At 36.9% G+C, this 21,015-nt stretch overlaps 1 protein-coding gene across 3 annotated transcripts; it reads right to left on the bottom strand.

The window, feature by feature from the left end:
- Positions 1 to 552: 552 nt before the first annotated feature.
- Positions 553 to 20,730, bottom strand: vezt (vezatin, adherens junctions transmembrane protein). Of its 3 annotated transcripts, none has more exons than XM_065269198.2 (12): positions 20,597 to 20,730; positions 16,890 to 17,027; positions 12,569 to 12,658; positions 10,487 to 10,671; positions 9,901 to 10,182; positions 6,671 to 6,819; positions 6,357 to 6,505; positions 5,947 to 6,275; positions 5,297 to 5,490; positions 4,453 to 4,550; positions 3,045 to 3,249; positions 553 to 2,908 (listed from the first exon to the last, which is right to left on the bottom strand). In XM_065269198.2, the coding sequence occupies exons 1-12, from the start codon at positions 20,630 to 20,632 to the stop codon at positions 2,406 to 2,408; spliced, it is 2,358 nt and encodes a 785-aa protein (XP_065125270.2). In that variant the 5' UTR covers positions 20,633 to 20,730; the 3' UTR covers positions 553 to 2,405. The 3 variants fall into 3 exon arrangements, with proteins under 3 accessions (XP_065125270.2, XP_065125271.2, XP_065125273.2); XM_065269199.2 differs by having other exon boundaries at positions 554 to 2,908; positions 6,671 to 6,807; XM_065269201.2 differs by lacking the exon at positions 9,901 to 10,182 and having other exon boundaries at positions 554 to 2,908; positions 6,671 to 6,807.
- Between the last annotated feature and the right edge of the window lie 285 nt (positions 20,731 to 21,015).

Here is a 21,015-nt window from a genome sequence, read left to right as displayed (position 1 = left end):
AGCCTTTGCAATACTGGGATTCATAGAGAGGAGTATAACTAAACGCCAGCCATTCATAAACTTTTGGCGGAGGTTTCAAAATCCAAAGATTTTTTTATCTATATATTGTATTGTTGAGCCAAACTAGATTGAAATTAGTCAATCATTCTTATTGACGATTATATTACTATAATTAATAAATAAAAAAATCAACCAAAAATGTGACACTTTCTGTAAAATCTAGGCTAAAGTCTTATAATCTGCTTATGAGATTTGAGTTTAACTTCAGTTTGATTTCAATATTTGATATGACCTTACTCAGTCAATATTAACGATATCAAGGTAATTTATATCATTTAATGTAGAAAACAATAAATCACAAAGAAAATGACTTAAGCTGGTTTTTCACAGACATTGTCACAAAAATAAAGCAGTGCAAAAAATATATAATAATTATAAATTATATTAATGCATTTTATACCAAGGACATGTTCATGGTGAATGCTGTATTCTCATTGGTTAAGACATTTTCCACGAATATGCATTATTTTTCAATAAAAAACACACCTAACCTGTCAAAATTTCTTAAAATAACCACCATAATTGACTCCGGCTCAAATAGATGATTAACATATGTGTCCAATAGATGGCAGCATTTCTCTGACTGTAGGAAATCCTATGTGGGTCACACTACAGAACACTTTAAAATTCTTTTAATGGCATGTGTTTGATATGTATTGGTAAAAGTTTATGATGTTTTTGGCGTGGATTTTTATTGTAACCTCACAAAAGACAAATGCATATGTACCTATACTTTATTTCACAAATAAAATGAAATAATTAAAATGGTGTTGAGTAAGGGCAAACGCAAAAGTCATGCATATTTATGGAGGGAAAGAATGGTAAACAATAAACATACAATATGCACACAAATGTTGAGTCATATGAACAAACGTTATATTAACATTCCCTAGTCCCATTATAACATTTCACTGTAATTCTAGTGCAACGATACCTTAAGGGAGAAGTGCTTAAGGCAAGTTAATCTGCAGGTTAAATTTCCACAGTGCTTAAAGTTTAAAATAAAGTTTTAGTCTAACCTGGGAAAATATGAAAAGCAGCCTTGATACATTTATGACAAAGTCTTTAAACCAGCACTGGATACTTTATTTAATAAGGGCCTGGTAAAAGACTGGATTTATCTGAAAATTAGATGCACAAGACCGATATAAAAATAATATACATCTAAATAAGTAATATACATCTTGGGGGACGAGACAAAAGAAAATAAAGGAAGAATTACAAGGGTTTTAAAACGCCTTTAACAAATACAGGTACAGTACTGTGCAAAAGTCTTAGGCCACTATGCTACCATTACACTGGCTGTTTTTGCAATTGTATAGAGATCATATATAATTATTTCTAAGTCTCTTTATAAGAATACATCCAGAAAATACAGGAAATGTGCATGTAGTATTTAAGCCTATCTCAAACCTAAATTATATTTAATCCTAATTTCTAATCGAATGACTTTAGTCTCCTTAAAAAAAGAGAGGTCACACTAAATACTGACTGATGCCTGAAGAAGACATTTAGTTCTGAATATTGTTTTGTTTTTATATTTTGTGTACATATTTCCTGTATTTTCTGTTTGTATCTTGATAAAAAGAGTGAAAAATAAATATGGATGGACATTAAAACTTTGCTAAAACAACAAATCTGGTGATGGTGGACTAAGACTTTTGCACAGCACTGTATATTTAAAAACATCCTTTAGAAAAAGCAATAACCTTGTGATGGTCACAGTGGAAACCCAGATGCATCTGAACAGTTTGATGCAGAAAAAAATCAGGGCACCTACATTTATTCCCATAAAGAATGACACATACAAAGATACAAACAGAAGGCTTCATCAAAAGTCACAAAAAAAACAACTGAAACACAGTATAGGACATGAGTATACATTATCTTTTGGGTAACACTACAATAAGGTTCTATTAGTAAGCATTAGTAAATTAATTAATGCAAAAATAATAATACAATTTAGTTTCTAATTTTCTTTTGAGGTGAAATATGATCTGCACATGTCATGTTCATGTGATTTACCCAATTAATTATTTGGGAATTGAAGGAATTTTGTTTGTACCATTGACGTTCATGGAAGTATGTCAAAGTGGGAAATGTCCAAGGGCAAGTATGTGGTTTCACATCCGTATGTGTGCGACTCAAAAGTGTCCCAGTTTGCACCTGAGGCCTGTCATAATGATAGGGACATAGAAATTCACACGACACATAAAGCCCTCAAACACATACACAAACGTATTCACACAAACCAGCTACATACAATGCTGTCAGTGACCTGAAATCAAGCTTAATAAATTAAACTAACAGATGTAATAAATATCCTGCACGTACAGTATTATGTTTCAGTCTTCTTCATCCTCCTCAGAGTCCCCATAGGTACATTCCTGCATGTGTGTGAACGTATGCGAACGAGCTGCTACCTGGGCAGCCAGAGCGGAGCTAAAACTTAGCGTTTCTGAGCCATGCATTTCCGTGAGTCTGTCAATCACAGAGAGAGTGGGAACTCTGGGTGTAAGTGGGTTTGTCCCATCCTCAATGAGCCCATCTGATTGAAAGAGTAGCGTTTCTTCCGCAGTCTCCACCCCACAGATATCTTCAGTTGCCCCAGTTACCCCCGAATCACCACAGCAAAATTCGGTCACTAAATATTTCTCAGCTTCCACCTCACTTATAATTTCAGTCTGGTTCTCAGTATCATTCTCCTCTTCTTCTGTTTTCAGCTGCCCTTGGGATTGTTGGGAAATGTGATTGCCTGCGATAGATGTAGGTTCTGCCGAAACACACGGCTGTATAGAGTTTGTATCCGTTTCTTCGGCTGTATCCTTAGAGAGCGGAGCAAGAGCAGCTAGGAAAAAATACAGTAATAAGTTCAGTAACTCCAGCTTGGTTACCTAACTCAACAATGATCTCTCCATATTATTACAAAATGGCCCTGATGTAAACAGGTAGGTTATACATTTACAATATAGTAGTAGTAGTACCCTGTTCATTGAAGAGCAGACGTTTGCGTTTGTCTCTCTCTCCGTCCGAGGTTCGGATTCCCAGGACAGATTTCAGCTCAAGTAAAACCCGTTTCGACTCTTCTCGTTCCTGTCGTTGACGCTCCAGTTCCCATGGCGAGAGCATGTCGGTCATTCCTCTCCATTCTGTCTCCGAGTCAGAATCCGAGACATAAGCCTCAAGTTCCTGGCCAAGAAAAACAGCTATTTATCCTAAATAAGTTTATTAAAACAAACTTAATTGTTTATGATTTTGCGTTTCCGCTAATAACAATTGAATCCGGTCAGCTGGTTTTTCCCCACTCTAGTCTGTAAAAGTCTTGTGTCCGTTAATGGAGAAATATTCATAATTAATGAATATAATTCCAATCTATAAAATAATTTACTAAATTTTTTGTGGTACAAACATTTTTTGTGGGTTATTTGCATCAAAAATGGACAAACCAAGCATGTTGGTTGTAGTTTAGCCTATGCTGGGTTGTTTTCAACCCAAAATATAAACATTTTTATGGAATAATTTAATCCCACTGATGGGTTTGTCCCTTTCTGACCCAACGCTGGCTTGAGAACAACCCAGCAGTTGTATATTATTAATAATAGTAGTATTACTATAAATATGTTGAACTATATATTAGAAGTATACTTTAATTAGTAGTCGTTTTGATTTTATTATTAGTAAATTATTATACAGTTGCATCTGTATTGCATGATCACCAAGATAATGCTATGCAACTGCTAACATGATCTGAATGGTTTTTAAAGGAAAACACCACCGTTTTTATATTTTACTATGTTCTTACCTCAACTTAAACAAATTAATACATACCTATCTTTATTCAATGCGTGCACTTAATCTTTGCACAGCATGTCGTGAATGTGTTAGCATTTAGCCTAGCCCCATTCATTCCTTAGGATCCAAACACAGATGAATTTAGAAGCCATAAAACACTTCCATGTTTTCACTATTTAAAGACTGTTACATGAGGAGTTACAGAAGTAAGTGTGGTGGCACAAATTAAAACGTGGCAATTTTATTTAGTGGATAAAAATGAGAACTATACACACTAGGCACGCAGTAACATCATCACTCCTCCTGACTACGACTACCCCCCTCTCACTCAAACCTCTGTCAATATTACTGCGCCCAAGGTTGAAGTGCAACTAAGTGCTCTTCGGCTTTACAATATAGTTCTCATTTTTAAGCTGCCATAAAAATGGCCATGTTTTATTTTGTGCCACCATACTTACTTATGGGGCTAGACTAAACGCTAACACATTCACAACGCGCTGTACAAAGATTAAGTGCATGCATTGAAAAAATATCAGTGTGTATTAATTTGTACATTTCTATGCAGTGGTGCATTACACACAGACACAAACTGTACTGTACCTGTTCCTCAGGAATGGGGTCTCTGTCTTGTATATGTGCAATCGGGGCAGTAGGAGGGGGTTCTGGGGCAGCTGTTTCCTCCCGTTGTTCTGAACTTTCTGGAATATAAAAATGCACAGTATGACTGTGTTTGTCTATTCTTTTAACACAAAATATTTACAGAACAAATGTATCTATTTATATATTACTTACACAGTAAAGATCTCATTCAAATGCTTTTGTTATTGTGCGTTTTAGTATCTAACTAGTTTATTTCAATTTAAAATAAATGTTAATACAATGTGTTATGAAAATGTGTATTATTTTACAAATTCAGGTTTGTATTCTCACCTAGATTTTAACCATGTATTAAGTTGCGGCTCCAAATAAAATAACCAGACAAAATCTAATTACTCTCCAAATCCAATTTCTTGGCCTGGAGAGTATATTTGGACACTGTGTACTTTAAAACACGCCTCAAAGTAGTTAAGTTATTACTCTCAAAATAGCTGCAGTTGTCCAGCACTCATGTAGACCAACCGCTGCGCAGCTGACCTTTTGCCCTGCTGCACAGAGGAAATTCATCATGTGACGCTGGACATCACGTAACCATTGACTTCACACGCTCGTGCAATATGGGCTAATTCTGTATTTCTCTTTCCTTTAAAACCCTCCCACTTCCCCTGCGCTTCCTAAAATAACTACAGGGAGGAAAATCAATCAAATGAGGAACTCTTAAAAAACAATACATAGACTGAAGCACATTAACCAGTGATTACATCATTAAGAGAGAATATGCACGGCTAAACACATAAAATGGTGACCCCCAAAAACCCAGGTTGCTGTAATTGGGATGACCTCTGACCTGGGCGGTTGGAGACTCTGCGCAGCATGCGGTCGACCTGGGCGAGCGTGTCGTCCCAGCAGCAGTTGCTGGCCTGCATGTGTGGTTGCAACAGCTGTAAACGTTCCTTAAGCTCTTGATATCCCGCACATGTCACCTCTTCTGTTTCCTTAGCAACCATTAACTTCTCCAAGTCATCCTCCAGAATTATGACCCTGTGAGAAACAATCAATCAATGCCATAAACATAAAATTACAGAAATTATGAATTTTTTTGTGCTATTTTCCAAACCGGTATTAGCCAGGTGTACCTAATAAAGTTTCCGTTAAGTATATATTATATTTTGTGTATTTTTATGTAAGCAATAAGGTACGAGAAGCTCTATTGTTGAATAAATCATAGCTGAAGGGCGTTGTTAGGCCTAACAACACAAAGCAGGGTTAATGCAACCCCTTTTGCCAACTAGCTTCAATTACCTTATTGCTTTTATAAAAGGTTACTACACAATACAAATATTAAAACAAAAAGATAACAATGCAACGTTAATGAAGTAAAATCACTAAAAGCTCTTATCAGAATTAAGGACTAAAACTAACTGTTTCATGAAATATTAATACATGAAAACATATTAGTTCACCCTATAGTCACTTTATGTTCAAAGAGGTACATACTCATTTAAGAGTGTTTTCAGGTGAAGTTGTAAACTACGGATGGAGGTGTGCAGAGAATTTAGCTCTCTACATTTCTGTTGGGCACGGCCATTACTTCCTGAGCCCTTCGGTTGGTGCTGCGTCTCAAAGTAGCGATGGAAGTCGTAGCTGCGCTGAAGGTCGCCCAGGCAGCTGGCAAGGGTTTTATGGAGAGAGTCAGTAATCAAAGGGACGCTGTTAAATTTCAGAGGGGTGGACCTGGAGTCAAGCTCCTCCCTCCCAGGAGATAACAGCAGAGCTAATCGCCGGAAAAACTCGGAACTCTGCCCCATCCACAACTGGAACAACATCTGCAAATCAATGAATCATGATTGATAAAGCATGTTTAAGGGGGCGTTCACCCTGGCAGTTTAAATGGATTTTTTTTTAACCTTGAGGGCAGGGAGACTGTAATCATTGGTCAGTTCTTGTGCTTGCTCATCCGAAAGATGTTCTACGCCCAGACCGAGACCTAGCTCTCTGACTGGCACGGTGGACACATAGTTGGTGACATTGTCGATTTCTGAGTTTAGGGGAAATGTAAAGTAAAGTCAAGGATTCATCAACTCATGAGTTAATAAATGTCAGAGCATCATATACAAGCAAATTGGTAATTTCCAAAATGTTATATTTACTACAGTATTGTGAATAAGGGGTAATGTTTCTATGCAAAATACAATACAGACATGTTAAAATGAAGGATATGACTTGAGCATGACGCATGTGGCGAGACGTGAGGCTCGGAACGCACAACGAAGACTCTGATAGGTCGCCTTACGTAGACCAATCAGCTGCTGGCTCCGAAGCTGCCCCGCCCTGTTAAAGGGACAGGCGCCACTCACCCTGTCGAGTAAACTTGACAAGTGAAGTGTTGTGATCTAACTGTGCAGACGTCCGAGAACCATCAGGGCAGACATACATCACATACAATACAACAACACCATAATCCTAACAGAAAAATAATCAAATAGCTAGAGATGCACCGATATAAAAAAATGACAGATACAAATACACGAATAATCAGACTGATATCTGTCGATACTGATAATTTGGTGTTTATATTAACTAGCACTAAATAAATTTTAAAGATTACACTTTCTGAATGCTATTCATTCATTCGTTCATATAATGACCATTAATATTGAACATTATACTAATGATGTTACATTTTCTAAATCCAAAGCTCAAATTAATTGCATTTTCCTATTCTCTTTTAATTGACAGGATATACCAGCCATGACTATCTGCGGTTTTTTAACTTATCGTCTGATAGCCTGAAAAATTTATTTTATTACTGGCCGCTATATAGGTACATCTCTAAAAATAACTAAGCTCAGACATGTATATTACTATGAAAAACGACACTTTAGAGCAGTGGTTTTTAAAATGGGGGGCAGGAGATGGTGTCAGGGACCCCATTTTTTATAAATATATTTTATAAAATACATGAATATATTATAAATTGAGTAATTAAACATTAAGGAAATAAGGCCAACAGCACTACATTGTATCATTTAATATGTATTTTTTAATTAAAAATCTAAGTTTTAGATTGTTTTATGTTTTGAACTTTTTTTGGGGGGGGGCTGTGAAGGGATGCACCCTATACAAGTTGGGGTGCTTGCCAAAAAGTTTAAGAACCACTGCTTTTGAGATACATAACACATGAAAAGCAAGAAAAGACAAAAGACATGACAGAACATGCAAACCCCAAACAAGATCACACAAATGTGCAAATACACCAACAACAGAAATATATGGTTGTTAAATTATTGGGTTTTTATAGAGAACATGACTACATGCCAAAAGGATTTAAAGTAGGGCTGTCAAAATGTGTTAATAACGCGTTAACATAAATGTATTTTAACCCTAATAATCTTACTAACGTGCTATTAACACAACGGTACGCACAATTTATGTTTGACCCTTGGTCTAGCCCATAGTTTCATAAATTGAGACAGTAAATGTGACCCGTGCTGTCTAAATGAGTTGGAAGGTTTCATAAAAATAAGAACATAAGCTTTCGTCAAGCAAATTCAATGCTCTAAATGGTCGTTGAACATCTTTATTTGTACGTTTTCTGACAGGTGTACCATCCTAAATACTTAACTAATACACAAAGGTTGCCCATCAACTTGTGCGTCTGACATTTTGGTTTCGATTTTAAAACATGTACTAGGAATTAGAAAATAAGAGTGCAGGACTTTCTTGTGCTTGATGTTAAAATAATTATTAAGAGATATAAAGTTCCGGACCTGATAAATGTTAAAAGAGATCGATAAGACTCGAAAAACCATCTCCCTTGCGCTGACTGACACATCTGAAGCACGTGCACACATACGTGTGAGCTAGATACACAGAGATATACCGTTTTAAAAATATCTGCTTTGACCAAAATTCACGCAGATATAATCTGTTATGTCTTAAGTGAATGTTTGGTTAACTTTTGAGGAAAAATATCTGATTTGTTTATATTTTAGATCCTAGCATTACAGTAGATCTTAAAACTGTCTATGTGTCAATGTCAATCAAACAATAAAAAAATAATTAACATATATTGATATTGTTTTTGACTTTGTGTGTGCCAAATCTATTACTTTTACCAGTGATTTTAAGGTATTGATGTAGAAATCTTTGTGGTAATTTTGGATATTTCTCTAAAATTAAATTTGCGGACTCTGTCAACTTCAAACAGGTGTAGTTCTGTCAGATTCCAACAAGTTGTTTTAAAGTTTTTTAAGAGAGAATTTCAAAATATAAGACTGAATTTGCCAGCACGGGTCACAAATGATGCATCAGCAAACAGAAATGGAGAAAGAAAATGGTCTTCTGAAAGGAAAATTCATATATAAAACAATGGCGGATGGTTCTGTCGAAAATGTAAACAGGCTGGGGTAAACTTACATTTGCATAAAGCATCTTCATTTGTCCACACTCATGTTGATTAGAGTATTAAAAACATGAAAAGTGTTAAATTAAGGTAAATTTAGAACAAAAATTTGTGCTTAATTTGCGATTAATCGTGAGTTAACTTATGACAATCATGCGATTAATCTAGATTAAATATTTTAATCGACTGACAGCCCTAATTTAAAGTAGTTTCAGGATTAGTGTAGAATGCGGAAAAATGTGTTTTTGCAGGAAATTTTTAAAGGATAACAGGCAAGCACAGTTAAAAACAAGGCATCTAAATCATTTTCTTTATCCAAGAAAATCACAAAACAAGATACTGTACTGTACAGAAGTAACATTTTTATACATAAATAAATACATGCAAAAGGCAAATGACGTTTGGGCTGCAAGATATATAGAAATATCACAAATGTGCATATCACAATGGTTTGCAATAACTGAATAATTGTAATACTTTAAACAGTTATGTATAGTCAAAGCTTTAGGTCAGTGACTTCCATTCTTTCTTTTTTTTTTTTATATATTTTTCTTATATTTGACCCTGGACCACAAAATTACATTGTATAGGTCAAAATTTGTCGAAAACTCATTAGGAATCATGTAAAGATCATGTTTCATGAGGATTTTTTTTATGAGTGAATGTAGTGCTTAGGATTTCATTCGGCACCCTCAGATTCCAGATTTTCAAATAGTTGTATCCCGGCCAAATATTGCCCTATCCTAACAAATAATACATCAATGAAAAGCTTTCAGATGATGTATAAATCTCAATTTTAAAAAGTTGACCCTTATTGGTAATACTGGTCTTGTGGTCCATTGTCAAATATAAATGTTATATTTTATTATAGTTTAAATAAATTTTACAAACTTAAAGCATTATTGTATCCCATATTGTATTATTAAGCCAGTTATTGCATTTTTCATCAATATCGTGCGGCCCTAGACGACATGTTACATACAAAACAGTAAAGCCATACACCACATACAATAACTAAAGATGGAAGTGAGTATTGGGACACCTACAGGGTGAAGCCTCGTGAAATGACCTCTGTTTCCTGTATGAGACGCAGTGATTTGCGGGACAGGCTGGTCAGCGCTCTGCTGTTATTCACCAGACCCTCTAGCTGGACAGCGAGTGATTGGACATGACGCTGCAGACTTGCCTTGCGCCACAGAGAGAAACCACGACACATGCACACCGCACACACAAGGGCAACAGACGCCCACAGGGCCTGCGCATGATCAGGGTATGAACAGCAGACACTGAACAGGACGGCTAGCATCCCGACCAACACTGAAACCTCCCTGCAAATTCAAAATTTTAAAAACACAACACATAACATTTCCAATAAAAAAATGTGTTGTGTCAAACTCATATGCTATTATAAAAAAAAAAAGATTGACAGCGTAGCGTAGGGTAAAGATTTAAATTTAGGTTGCTGTATATATAACCCTCAAAGCAACTTCACAATTATTGGTAAATAAAGCCAGATGTTATATACTGGTAGATAAATTGTGTTAAACTATATTTTTCTATAATAAAATAATAAATCACATAATTGTATTTTTTATTAACAATTCTATGAAGTTGTCATTGACAGGTGTGTACCATATTGAGGGAGGTGCGAGGTAGCGTGGTGCTGGTACAGCAGTGCTGGCACTGGGGCAGATGGTATCTGTTGAGCCCAGAGAGAGGATGCTCGGATCCAAAAGCTCAATCAGCTCCACATCTTCCTGCAACAGCACGTCCTGAGATAACAGACAGCGCAGGGAATACTGGCGGAAAGCAGCGTTCTGCAGAGAAACAAACACAGTATAACACAATCTCCCTGTGGCTGTGAATCAATAATCTAATCATCTAATCTACTGCCTGCATTCGTTCACAATGTTCTTCATGTCTACTAAATCGTGCAGCAACACAACACGACCATTATCTAGCCAAAACAATTGAGTTAAAAATCATCCCAGACTAACAAGTGTCCTTATTTAGAGATTTGTCTATTTTAATTACACTGTATGTTTTATACATGCATTTTACATAAACTAAGATTTAAAGGTGCAGTGTGTAATTTTTAGAAGGATCTCTTGACAGAAATGCAAAATAATATACAAAACTATATTATCAGGGGTGTATAAAGACCTTTCATAATGAACCGTTATGTGTTTTTATTACCTTAGAACGAGACCTTTTTATCTAGATACACAGAGGGTCCCCTTACATGGAGGTCGCCATTTTGTGCCGCCATTTTTCTACAGAAGCCCTTAAAGGGATAGTTCGGCCAAAAACGATATTAAACCCATGATTTACTCACCCCCAAGCTGTCCGAGTTGCATATGTCCATCGTTTTTCAGACAAACACATTTTCGGATATTTTAGAAAATATTTTAGATCTTTCTGTTCATTAAATGTAATGTCACGGGGTCCAGCAATAGTCCACGACCTTCAAGTCCAAAAAAGCGCGTCCATCCTTCACAAATTAAATCCAAACGGCTCCAGGATGATAAACAAAGGTCTTCTGTGGGTAATCCGTGCGGTGTTGTTGTAGAAATATCCATATTTAAAATGTTATTAACGTTATAAACTACCTTCCGGTAGCGCCGCCATCTTAGACTCAGGAGAGAGTATTAGCGTAGTGTACGCACTTTTCTTAGTGACGTATGACAAATTCGGAGGGCGGGGGCACAGAGCAGCAGCAGAGAAACTCTGTACGCTGCGTAAGCTCTCATCCTGAATGCGGATCACTCCAAGATGGCGGCGCTACCGGAAGGTAGTTTATAACGTTAATAACATTTTAAATATGGATATTTCTACAACAACACCGCACGGATTACCCACAGAAGACCTTTGTTTATCATCCTGGAGCCGTTTGGATTTAATTTGTGAAGGATGGACGCACTTTTTTGGACTTGAAGGTCGTGGACTATTGCTGGACCCCGTGACATTACATTTAATGAACAAAAAGATCTAAAATATTTTCTAAAATATCCGAAAATGTGTTTGTCTGAAAAACGATGGACATATGCAACTCGGACAGCTTGGGGGTGAGTAAATCATGGGTTTAATATCGTTTTTGGCCGAACTATCCCTTTAACGGACAAATTTTTTTACTTAGTTGTCTCCGACAATTACATGTTTGTCCAGTGCCGCTACCATAAATTCTCTATGTGTTTCAAAAGCGAGGGGTGAGCAGTGGACTAATCTGTTGGTTGCAATTCGCAACCTCACCACTAGAAGCTACTAAAATTTACACACTGCACCTTTAAGTTATGGCCTAAGTTACAGTGAAGACAACTGAACACTGCAATAGACATAACTACACAAAGGTAGGCTTTAAGGCCAAAGTTTTAACCATTTTTAATGCATACACAAGGACAATTTCCGTCATAAGAAGAGTACACGTGTACTGTATGCGCACCGCTGAATTTTTGAAACCTCTTTACGCACTGTAGGTCACGCATTCACGTACATGAGTACGTAGTATGTAGGTCACGAGAGGTATTGCAATTTTCCGCAATGCGCATGCGTTGAACGTCAGCGCACGACGTGTATGAGTCAAATAAACTATGCATGGCTGTGTATTCGACTGTGCGAGTATATGGGTAAATATACAGACTATACCCAGGTCTTCAGCACTCTTACTGTGTGACATTATTGAGAAAAAGACAGATGCATTTTTAGTGTGATTCTCACCAGCTGCTGCTCCTTCCATTGGGTGGCGCCATCTCGATGCAGTGGACTGAGACTCTGCAGTGTTTCAACCAGCCTCCAAACACCCTCCATCTGCATCAAACAAACACAACAGATACGCTACTTATTTAACAGCATAACATTTTTTTATGTGATGTTGTCGGTGGCTGCCAGGCCATCACTATGGGCCGGCTAAAGTGTTCAAAGCAGTATTAGCATTTTGCTATGTGGTTGCTAGAATGTTGTTATGGGTGAAAGAAGTTCACCATGAATCTCTGTAACTTTGGTCTCTTATGTTTCCTCCATCTATCTACATCAGGGATGGGCAACTTCGGTCCTGGAGGGCCGATGTCCTGCAGAGTTTAGCTCCAACTTGCCTCAGCACACCTGCCTATAAGTTTCTAGTATGCCTAGTAAGACCTTAATTGGCTGCTTCAGGTGTGTTTAATTATGGTTGGAGCTAAACTCTGTAGGACACCGGCCCTCCAGGACCGAAGTTGCCCATCCTTGATCTACATACTGTTAAAATCTACACTGTATACCTTGTAATGCACCGTAAGTCGCTTTAGATAAAAAGCGTCTGCCAAATGCACAAGTTAATATAAATAAAACTTAGGGATGCTGCGATCAATCGGCCGATGATGCTTGCTATGCTTCTCAATGAATTACGGTGAAAAGCCGCTACATCCAAAAGCCAGAGGGCGCTCTTGTGCAGAAACTCAATATGCGCTGCAGACAAAGAACCATACACACGCAGCTATGACCACAGATCTGGGAAATGGCCTAAGGATATAAAAATATATATATCTTTTCTTCAAAACTTTTCAGGTATTTTCAAGACAATAAAGAATATGTATAATGATAATGTTTGACGAGTGTTGCTTTTTCAAATGCATGATTCAAACGACTCAAACTAACAGTGATTTCAGATCGACAAGTACTTAGTGAAAAAGATATGATGGAACTTCTTACCATCATTTCACAAAATATTTTCTTAGTCATTTATCCAAATACTTACAAAATATTTTTTTCCTACTATGGAGGTCTATGGTCGCTTGCTGCTGTGTGTTTGCCGTCATTTCTCTGGGTATCTTCTTTTGTGTTCGTCGGAGGAGGGGGATGCGTGCAGGTTTGGAGCAGCGTGGGAATGGGTGGACATTTTAAACTTTTTAACATTTTAAACTGTTTTTATTAAAATCACATTTATTTTCTTTAATTGTTATTTTAAATTCTCATGTATCTTTGTTTTTATTGTGATTTTATCGTGTAGCTCTTATTTTTACATTTTCTTTTTTATAAATTGTTTTCTTATTTCTGTGTAAAGCACTTTGAATGACCTGTGTATGAAATGTGCTATACAAATAAACTTGCCTTGCCTTGCCTAAGTTGTCTTGCCTAGTGATCAAAAGCCATAGTACATGAAATAGCTGTGAATAATATCGGCTGCGTGAATCAGAATAGTTATCGGCAATGTATCGGCATTTATCGGTGCACCCCTAATAAAAATATATTATCCTTCTCTCAATTTCTTAATTTTTTCCCCACAAGTAACTGTAATGTTAACATTACTTGTAGTAATATTCTTATTACTATTTTCCACCATCTCACAGACCTTTATGATGCTACTGTACCTTTAAGAGATGTAGGGAGAAAGCTTTGCAATGCACAAACACAAACAGAAGACACAGTACAGTATAGTGAATATTGAATCCAATCTGGGTCACAATCAACAGACACAACAAAGGGACTATGTGGTGGTCTGTGGTTTTTATCATTACGATAAAAAGTTCACCCACAAATTCAAGCAGAACACCACAAGCTTTGTGTTATAAATATTTAAAGTTATAGCATAGCTTTGTGAGAAAAACACTACTGTAATTGAATCATAAAATTTTTGTCTGTTTTATGAACAAATCTATTAGGTTTTGTGAACTGGATCAACCAAAACACTGAAAAGAATCTATCATTGCTGTTACTTTTATTACTACACTGAACATGCCAAGGAGAATCATATGAGTAATCTTCATGGTGCTTTATATCACCTTGGAGCTTAGCAGCCTGCATTCACCCATATTATATTAAAAAATGGCCAGGAAATAAATTATGTTTGGAACAACATACATGGCAAAGAAATCATTTTCTAAACTATTCCTGAAACTACATCCAAAAGTTTTATATTTGTTGGAAATATATTTTTCTTGCCTCTAACCTTAGATGTGATGTATCTGTGTTTAATTGAAAAAGAAGCATCGTATTGAGAAACTTGTGGCACTCTGAGGTTTTGTCTGTTTTTGTTTGTGCTTCTTTCTTCATGGCCTTAGTATTCTGCTGCTGTACGACTCACGCATTCTAGATGCTTGAGTCTGTGTCAGACAAATGAAGAAAAGAAACTGACCAGAGACTTTGTGTGTGTGTGTGAGTGTGTGTGTGAGAGAGAGAGAGAGAGAGAGAGAGAGAGAGAGAGAGAGAGAGAGAGAGAGAGAGAGAGAGAGAGAGAGAGAGAGAGAGAGAGAGAGAGAGAGACAGAGAAGACGAGAACGAGAGAGAGAGAGAGAGAGAGAGAGAGAGAGAGAGAGAGAGAGAGCGAGCGAGCGAGCGAGAGAGAAACATTATACAGGGGTTCAGTGTCAGTGTGGTTCCGACAATTGCATAACATGACCTGATGATGTTCTTTGGAAAACTTTATTATTTATTATACATGATTGAGTTGCTATAAATTATAAAAATGAAGTAAAATGAGCATAAGTTATTTCAACTTTATTTTTATAATTTAAAGCAACTCCACACTAGTCAAGAAAGTCAAAATAAATTGTTATTTCAAATTGATTAAACTTACAAATTTAAGTTTGCAACAAGGAATGTTTACAGTGTACTTTCTAGTCCGAGTCACTGTTAAGTTGTTGGTAAGATGTTGCCAAGTTGTTGCTTTTTGGCTATATGACGTCAATATGACTTATTTTTATCTGTTTAATTGTGTATCAGAAAAATATCATAAGTTTGAATGGGTGAGAAACACATAGACATCTCTCACTAAATGAAAGGTATCTGAATAACATTAGATCTAATTATGAACCACAGTAACAGTGATGCTTTAATAGCACACCCCATAAAAAGCAGAGTGCATATGTGCACACACATCAAATATTTTATTCTGGTAAAGGAAAGAGCTCCATTTACCATCACTAAGTGCAAATGCAGCACATTTCCTAACAATTCCTCACACAATAATTTCCTGTTACTAAGGTGGACTAGCCAGCCTTCACTGTTTCATAAGACTAAAGAAACCCCAAGTGCATTGTTTAAGACAAGTTGTGTGGGACAATAACTTTACTACCATTTATTTTTTATAGTGGTTATTTCTTAATGTCATATCAGCATCTATGGCTATATTAATGCCTAGAACCGGTTAATCTACACACAATACACAAGCTGGGGAAGGACAATTCTGGCATCTCCAATTCACCTAACCAGTACTGTGAGAGGAAACCGGAGTACTCAAAGTAACCCATGCTGACAAAGGGATGAATACATGCAAACTCTACACAGACAGACCTACTGACCCAGCTCAGGCTCAAATAGGTGGCCATCTGGTGATAGGTGTGTTTTGCAATTTTTGTCTGGCAAACAATTAAACAGGTAACAATCCTAAAGCATATAAGGAAGAAGGAACCTGGCTTACAGCATATGGAGATCACTTTTAACCTGGACCAGTTAGGATGGTCATAGTAACTAACTACCAATCAACCAACCACATAACAACATACTGAAGACAGTTTAGGACACCCTAAAAACCACATATCAATATCCTAGGGTTTTAATATTTATGCCTTTGTGGAAGATGCTTTTAGCAACTAACAGTGCACTAGTACATTTTATCAGTATATGTTCCCTGGAGATTGAACCCATGACCTCTGTGCTTGCTAATGCAATGTATCACCAGTATGGCACCACATTCTGCATATGATGTAAATATCTAGTAATATTTGGTTATTGGGCCTCAATGTAATTTCATTAGAATATGTAGTTTGAAATATTTCTGCAATTACCAATCTTAGTGTGATTCAGATTGTCTAATCCTAATATAACTGTTTAAAAACCTGTTAGTTATTAAACAGTATTCAGATTAACATCGAATCCTCTCCATTTTGTTTGAGCCACCATCCCATGTCAAGTTTACAGAACATTGTAGCTTTGAATATCATGACCATAAAAATCCTAGTTCTGTCATTTCACCCTGTTTAGCTTGTTGGTCTTGAGAAGTTTTAGTACAGTAGTAATACAGTTAGTGTAATAGAAAGGTAAAACAAGGAAAGTTGGCACTCACTTTGGGAGACGGGAGGATATCCTGTGGAAATTGCCTCTCTTCTCCACCAGCGCTCAACTCCTCCTCCTGAGAAACCGGTGAACATGCTTCAAAATCCGTGTGTCCTAAATCTTGTAAATACTGGAACAGGGGTGAGTTCTGGAGAGATCACAAACACGAAGCAATGACTACATAGTGTGAAATATATATTAGAAATTAGGGGCGTGACAAGACACTTAATCCACGAGAGGAGACACGAGATTGGGTTCATGAGAACGAGACAAGATTTTTATATTTTTTAAGAAATCCTCAATGATAAAATAAATGAATGGGAAACTGAAATCACATTATTTTGAAATGTTTTAACTAATCTAGGACTGTCCGTATCAATTATTTTGCTAATTGATAATAATGTAATTTTATATTTTTGGTAATAAAAATACACTCAAGTGAGCATTAACCTTTAAAATTACATAATAAAAACGATGCAATTATAATTGAATGAAATAAAGCATTAAAACCGAGGGGCAACCTTCCAATCTTTCTGATGAAGCCAATACGGAAGTGCAATTTATCGACGGGCCGCTATAGGCTCCCAAAGGGAGTCAATTCCCATTGACATCCATGTTAAAATTGCCATATTTAGAGCAGAAATAAATATGTTTACAGCATGGTATAAAAAGGGTAAAATTTTTTGTAACTTATCCGTTTAAATGATAATAAGCCTTAAAGTTTTGCATAATTAAGGGCGTGGCCACTTGAGTGAGGGGTGAACTGCCACTGCTTTCACTAGAATCGAGCTAGGCGGGCATGGTTTGAGCAACCAGCCGCCTCAGCTTCACCCATGTCCCGCCTCTTTACCCATTTTCGGTTATACGCAAGTGATCCGCGGTGACGCGTGGCCAAGATGGCGACGGCAGGCAACACCTACTTTAAGCTTCAAAAACGATCTTCACAAACCAATAGGTGACGTCACGGACCCTACGTCAATATTTTTTTACAGTCTATGATTAAAACAAGTAAACACATTACAGTAAATAGCCTTTGTAATAAAAAAACCAGTATTATGTATTATAACAAATGCCTGTAGGGGGCGCTAACAGAGCCGTTTCTGTTACTTTCACTTTAGATGCTTACTTTTAGCCAAACAACGTTTAAATCCACTTAACTATTTAATATTTGTCCAATTCTTCACAAAAGAAATGTTGCAGCCACGGTTATTCTTGAGCAAGAACATGCAAACAAACATTATTGAAAACCCAAACAAAAAGCACACAAAGACTGAATAAAATGCATGCACATTGCACTGGAAAAGGTTTAGCCAGAAACGTAAATTTATGCTGATATTAGGACAGTGGCCATTTCTCAAAGGGGCTATTAACATTTGGTATTAAGATGTGTTTTCGTCGATCGGATCACAAGTGGACGAGAGAAACACATTCTGTTCTCGCCAGAAGTCAGAAAATACGTAAAACATTGTGTTCAGTACTACCTCAGATTAGATAAATGGGTGGAGAGAAGGCGGTCTCGTGTGGCTGTCTGAACACATTCAACCACATGTGCGTTTACACTACAAAAGCGGTTGTGGTTGAAAGTGGTCTAAAGCGGACAAGCTCAAAACTTTGTGAACACTGTTTACACCTGGCATTAGCGCCATCCACTTGTAATCCGATCGACGAAAACGCATGTTAATGCCAAGTGTAAACAGCCTCTTTGAAAAAGCTGCATCCTCCGGAGGTCGCATATGCAGGCTGCATATGTCATCAAGCCTGGTTTATTTCAGTTAACTGTGCATTACAATCGCAATTCATAAGCATATTACAACAATTTACGATTAGCTAAATATAATAGTATTATATTTGTTTTAGCTTAATTTGTGCCTCTCTTATTATCTTGGTCAGTTGAATGTTAATTAGATCAAATTCATGTTCAGTAAAAATAATTTGATGCAGAAATAAACTAGCTAATAGACCAACTGTATAGTATTGTTTACAAGTGTTTAATATCGGTATAGGCATTGGTATCGGCCAGAAGTTGTCTGTTTAAATCGGTATCGGCCCCAAAAAATTCCTATTGGTGCATCCCTAGTTGAAATGCAATAATACGATTAATTTTGATTTTATACAGTTTGGAAAACAATTGAATAAAATATTTAAAGTAATTATAAGTAAAAAAAGTCAAAGTAAAAACAGTTTATGTCAGTAGGTCCTTAAACAGTTTATGACTGGCAACTATCGGAGGAGGTATTTTCCTGTCTTAAGCCTAAAATTTGCTTGGATCAACTTCATCACTCACTTAGACCCCACACAAGTTAAGCATAGATGGATAGATCATTACATTATTGGGGTAATAATAATAACATAGTGAACCAATCTTGTCACATCCAAAAGAGGTCACTATACATCCTGTCTTTTTTCTCCCTTACCTCCGTCGCATCCCTCACTCTTGTCTCAGATAGTCTCAGACGCTTCATCGCTCAAAATACAGCACATAAACCAGATGTTCTCGCAGGTCCCAACCAGAGATTCAGAATCATTGGTTTATTTCCACCATCGAGACCATATATCCTCTGGATTTGAGTTGCTAAAGCGTTTTATAATTCTCGCATTCCTGTTTCAACAGAATTCTGTGCCGGGGTAACCTGCCTCGTGTCATGAACTTTGGATCTTACGCTCTAAAGCTTAGCGAGAGGAATTAGTTGGTGTGTGTTTACTGATGCAAAAGAGCAGATCAACTGGCCTGAGGCGACATCAGACCTGACATCAGGACAACAAATGAAAGCATACTGAATCTGACTACACTTTTTTTGGAAGTTTATTGTACCCATACATGACAGATGCCAACAACTGGCAAAGTATAAATAAAACAACACAAATACAAAAACACGCTATAATGATATATAGACCCACAAATTGTATAAGATTCACATCACTCGCCTTGCATACCGTTTTTCGCCTACTATATAGTATGGAAGTATGCGGTTTGGGACGCAGCGATACAGTTTTATAGGGTTTGTCAGATTAAAGTGAATGTAAATTACAATAAATGCTTTAATGCAGAAGACTGTTTACAAAATTTAATTGGAATAAAATAAAGCAGACCACAGCTCTGTCCATTTAACAAAATCTAGTATGCTTCTGTTTGTATTGTATTTTGGGGCAATATGGGCCAGACTACATTGTCCAAACAAGATCTAGGTAGGAATCTTACTATGTTTTTATATCAAGTTGTTAAAAAATGCTGTCCAGTTTGGCAGTCCAGCTTGTTTCCTGTAATCCTTGACTGTAAGTAGATCGTGATAAAAGCATCTACCGAATGCATAAATGTAACTGTATACCCCACAATACTTTCAGGGAAGGAGTTTACCAGACTTTGATAATGTATTGCCCAAAATCATGCCTAGTAGGCAGTTCACTAGGTTTTGAGCTGCCCAGAATGTTGTATAGGCAAGGCAGCTCACTGTGGTTTTGAAACACTACCTAAGACTAACTCTGAACATATCAGATGTCCCCAACAACATACTTTATTATAAGCAGAAGTCAAACGTATAATCTGAAGCGGTCTCTATATTATTACACCCACTGATTCATATAAACAAGCCCTAGGAGATGCACATGGAGGGAGGGGTGTGGTGTTATCATCGGTGGCTAAGCGCAGGATGCTAACAGTACATTGATGTGTACTTGATCAGCCGCTGCCTTTCTGCATGTGTTTGGATAAACACTCACCTCGAACACAACTTCTTCATCGAAACCCTCAGACATAGCTTTCCGCCATAGGTGTCCATACGTTGCGCATGCTGGGATTGTAGTCGATCTCTACAGCTTCGGAACAGATAGCAGAATCACGCTACGGCTTCAACTACAAGTCCCATAATTCCTTACTCTTCTTCGTTTATTTCATCTCGGGTTTCAAAATACGTCAATGCCGCCACCTACCGAGTTGTTGCTCAGTATAACTTTTCACAAAATGCACTTGGCATGTTACTGTAGTCCTGAGTAAGTTAACTGGGTTACTTTATTGGTAATTTATAAAAGCAAATATAAAAAATTAATGATTTGCAATTGTTAATTGTTAATAGAGAACTATTTTTGTGTGATGTAGAAACCTGTAATAAGTTAAATTCTGTGTATTTTATTTTCTTAAT

Source organism: Paramisgurnus dabryanus, chromosome 1 (assembly GCF_030506205.2).
Source record: "Paramisgurnus dabryanus chromosome 1, PD_genome_1.1, whole genome shotgun sequence".
Classification (NCBI taxonomy): domain Eukaryota; kingdom Metazoa; phylum Chordata; class Actinopteri; order Cypriniformes; family Cobitidae; genus Paramisgurnus; species Paramisgurnus dabryanus.
Note: the sequence above shows the minus strand (reverse complement) of the source record. Positions and strands in the feature narration are given on the sequence as shown.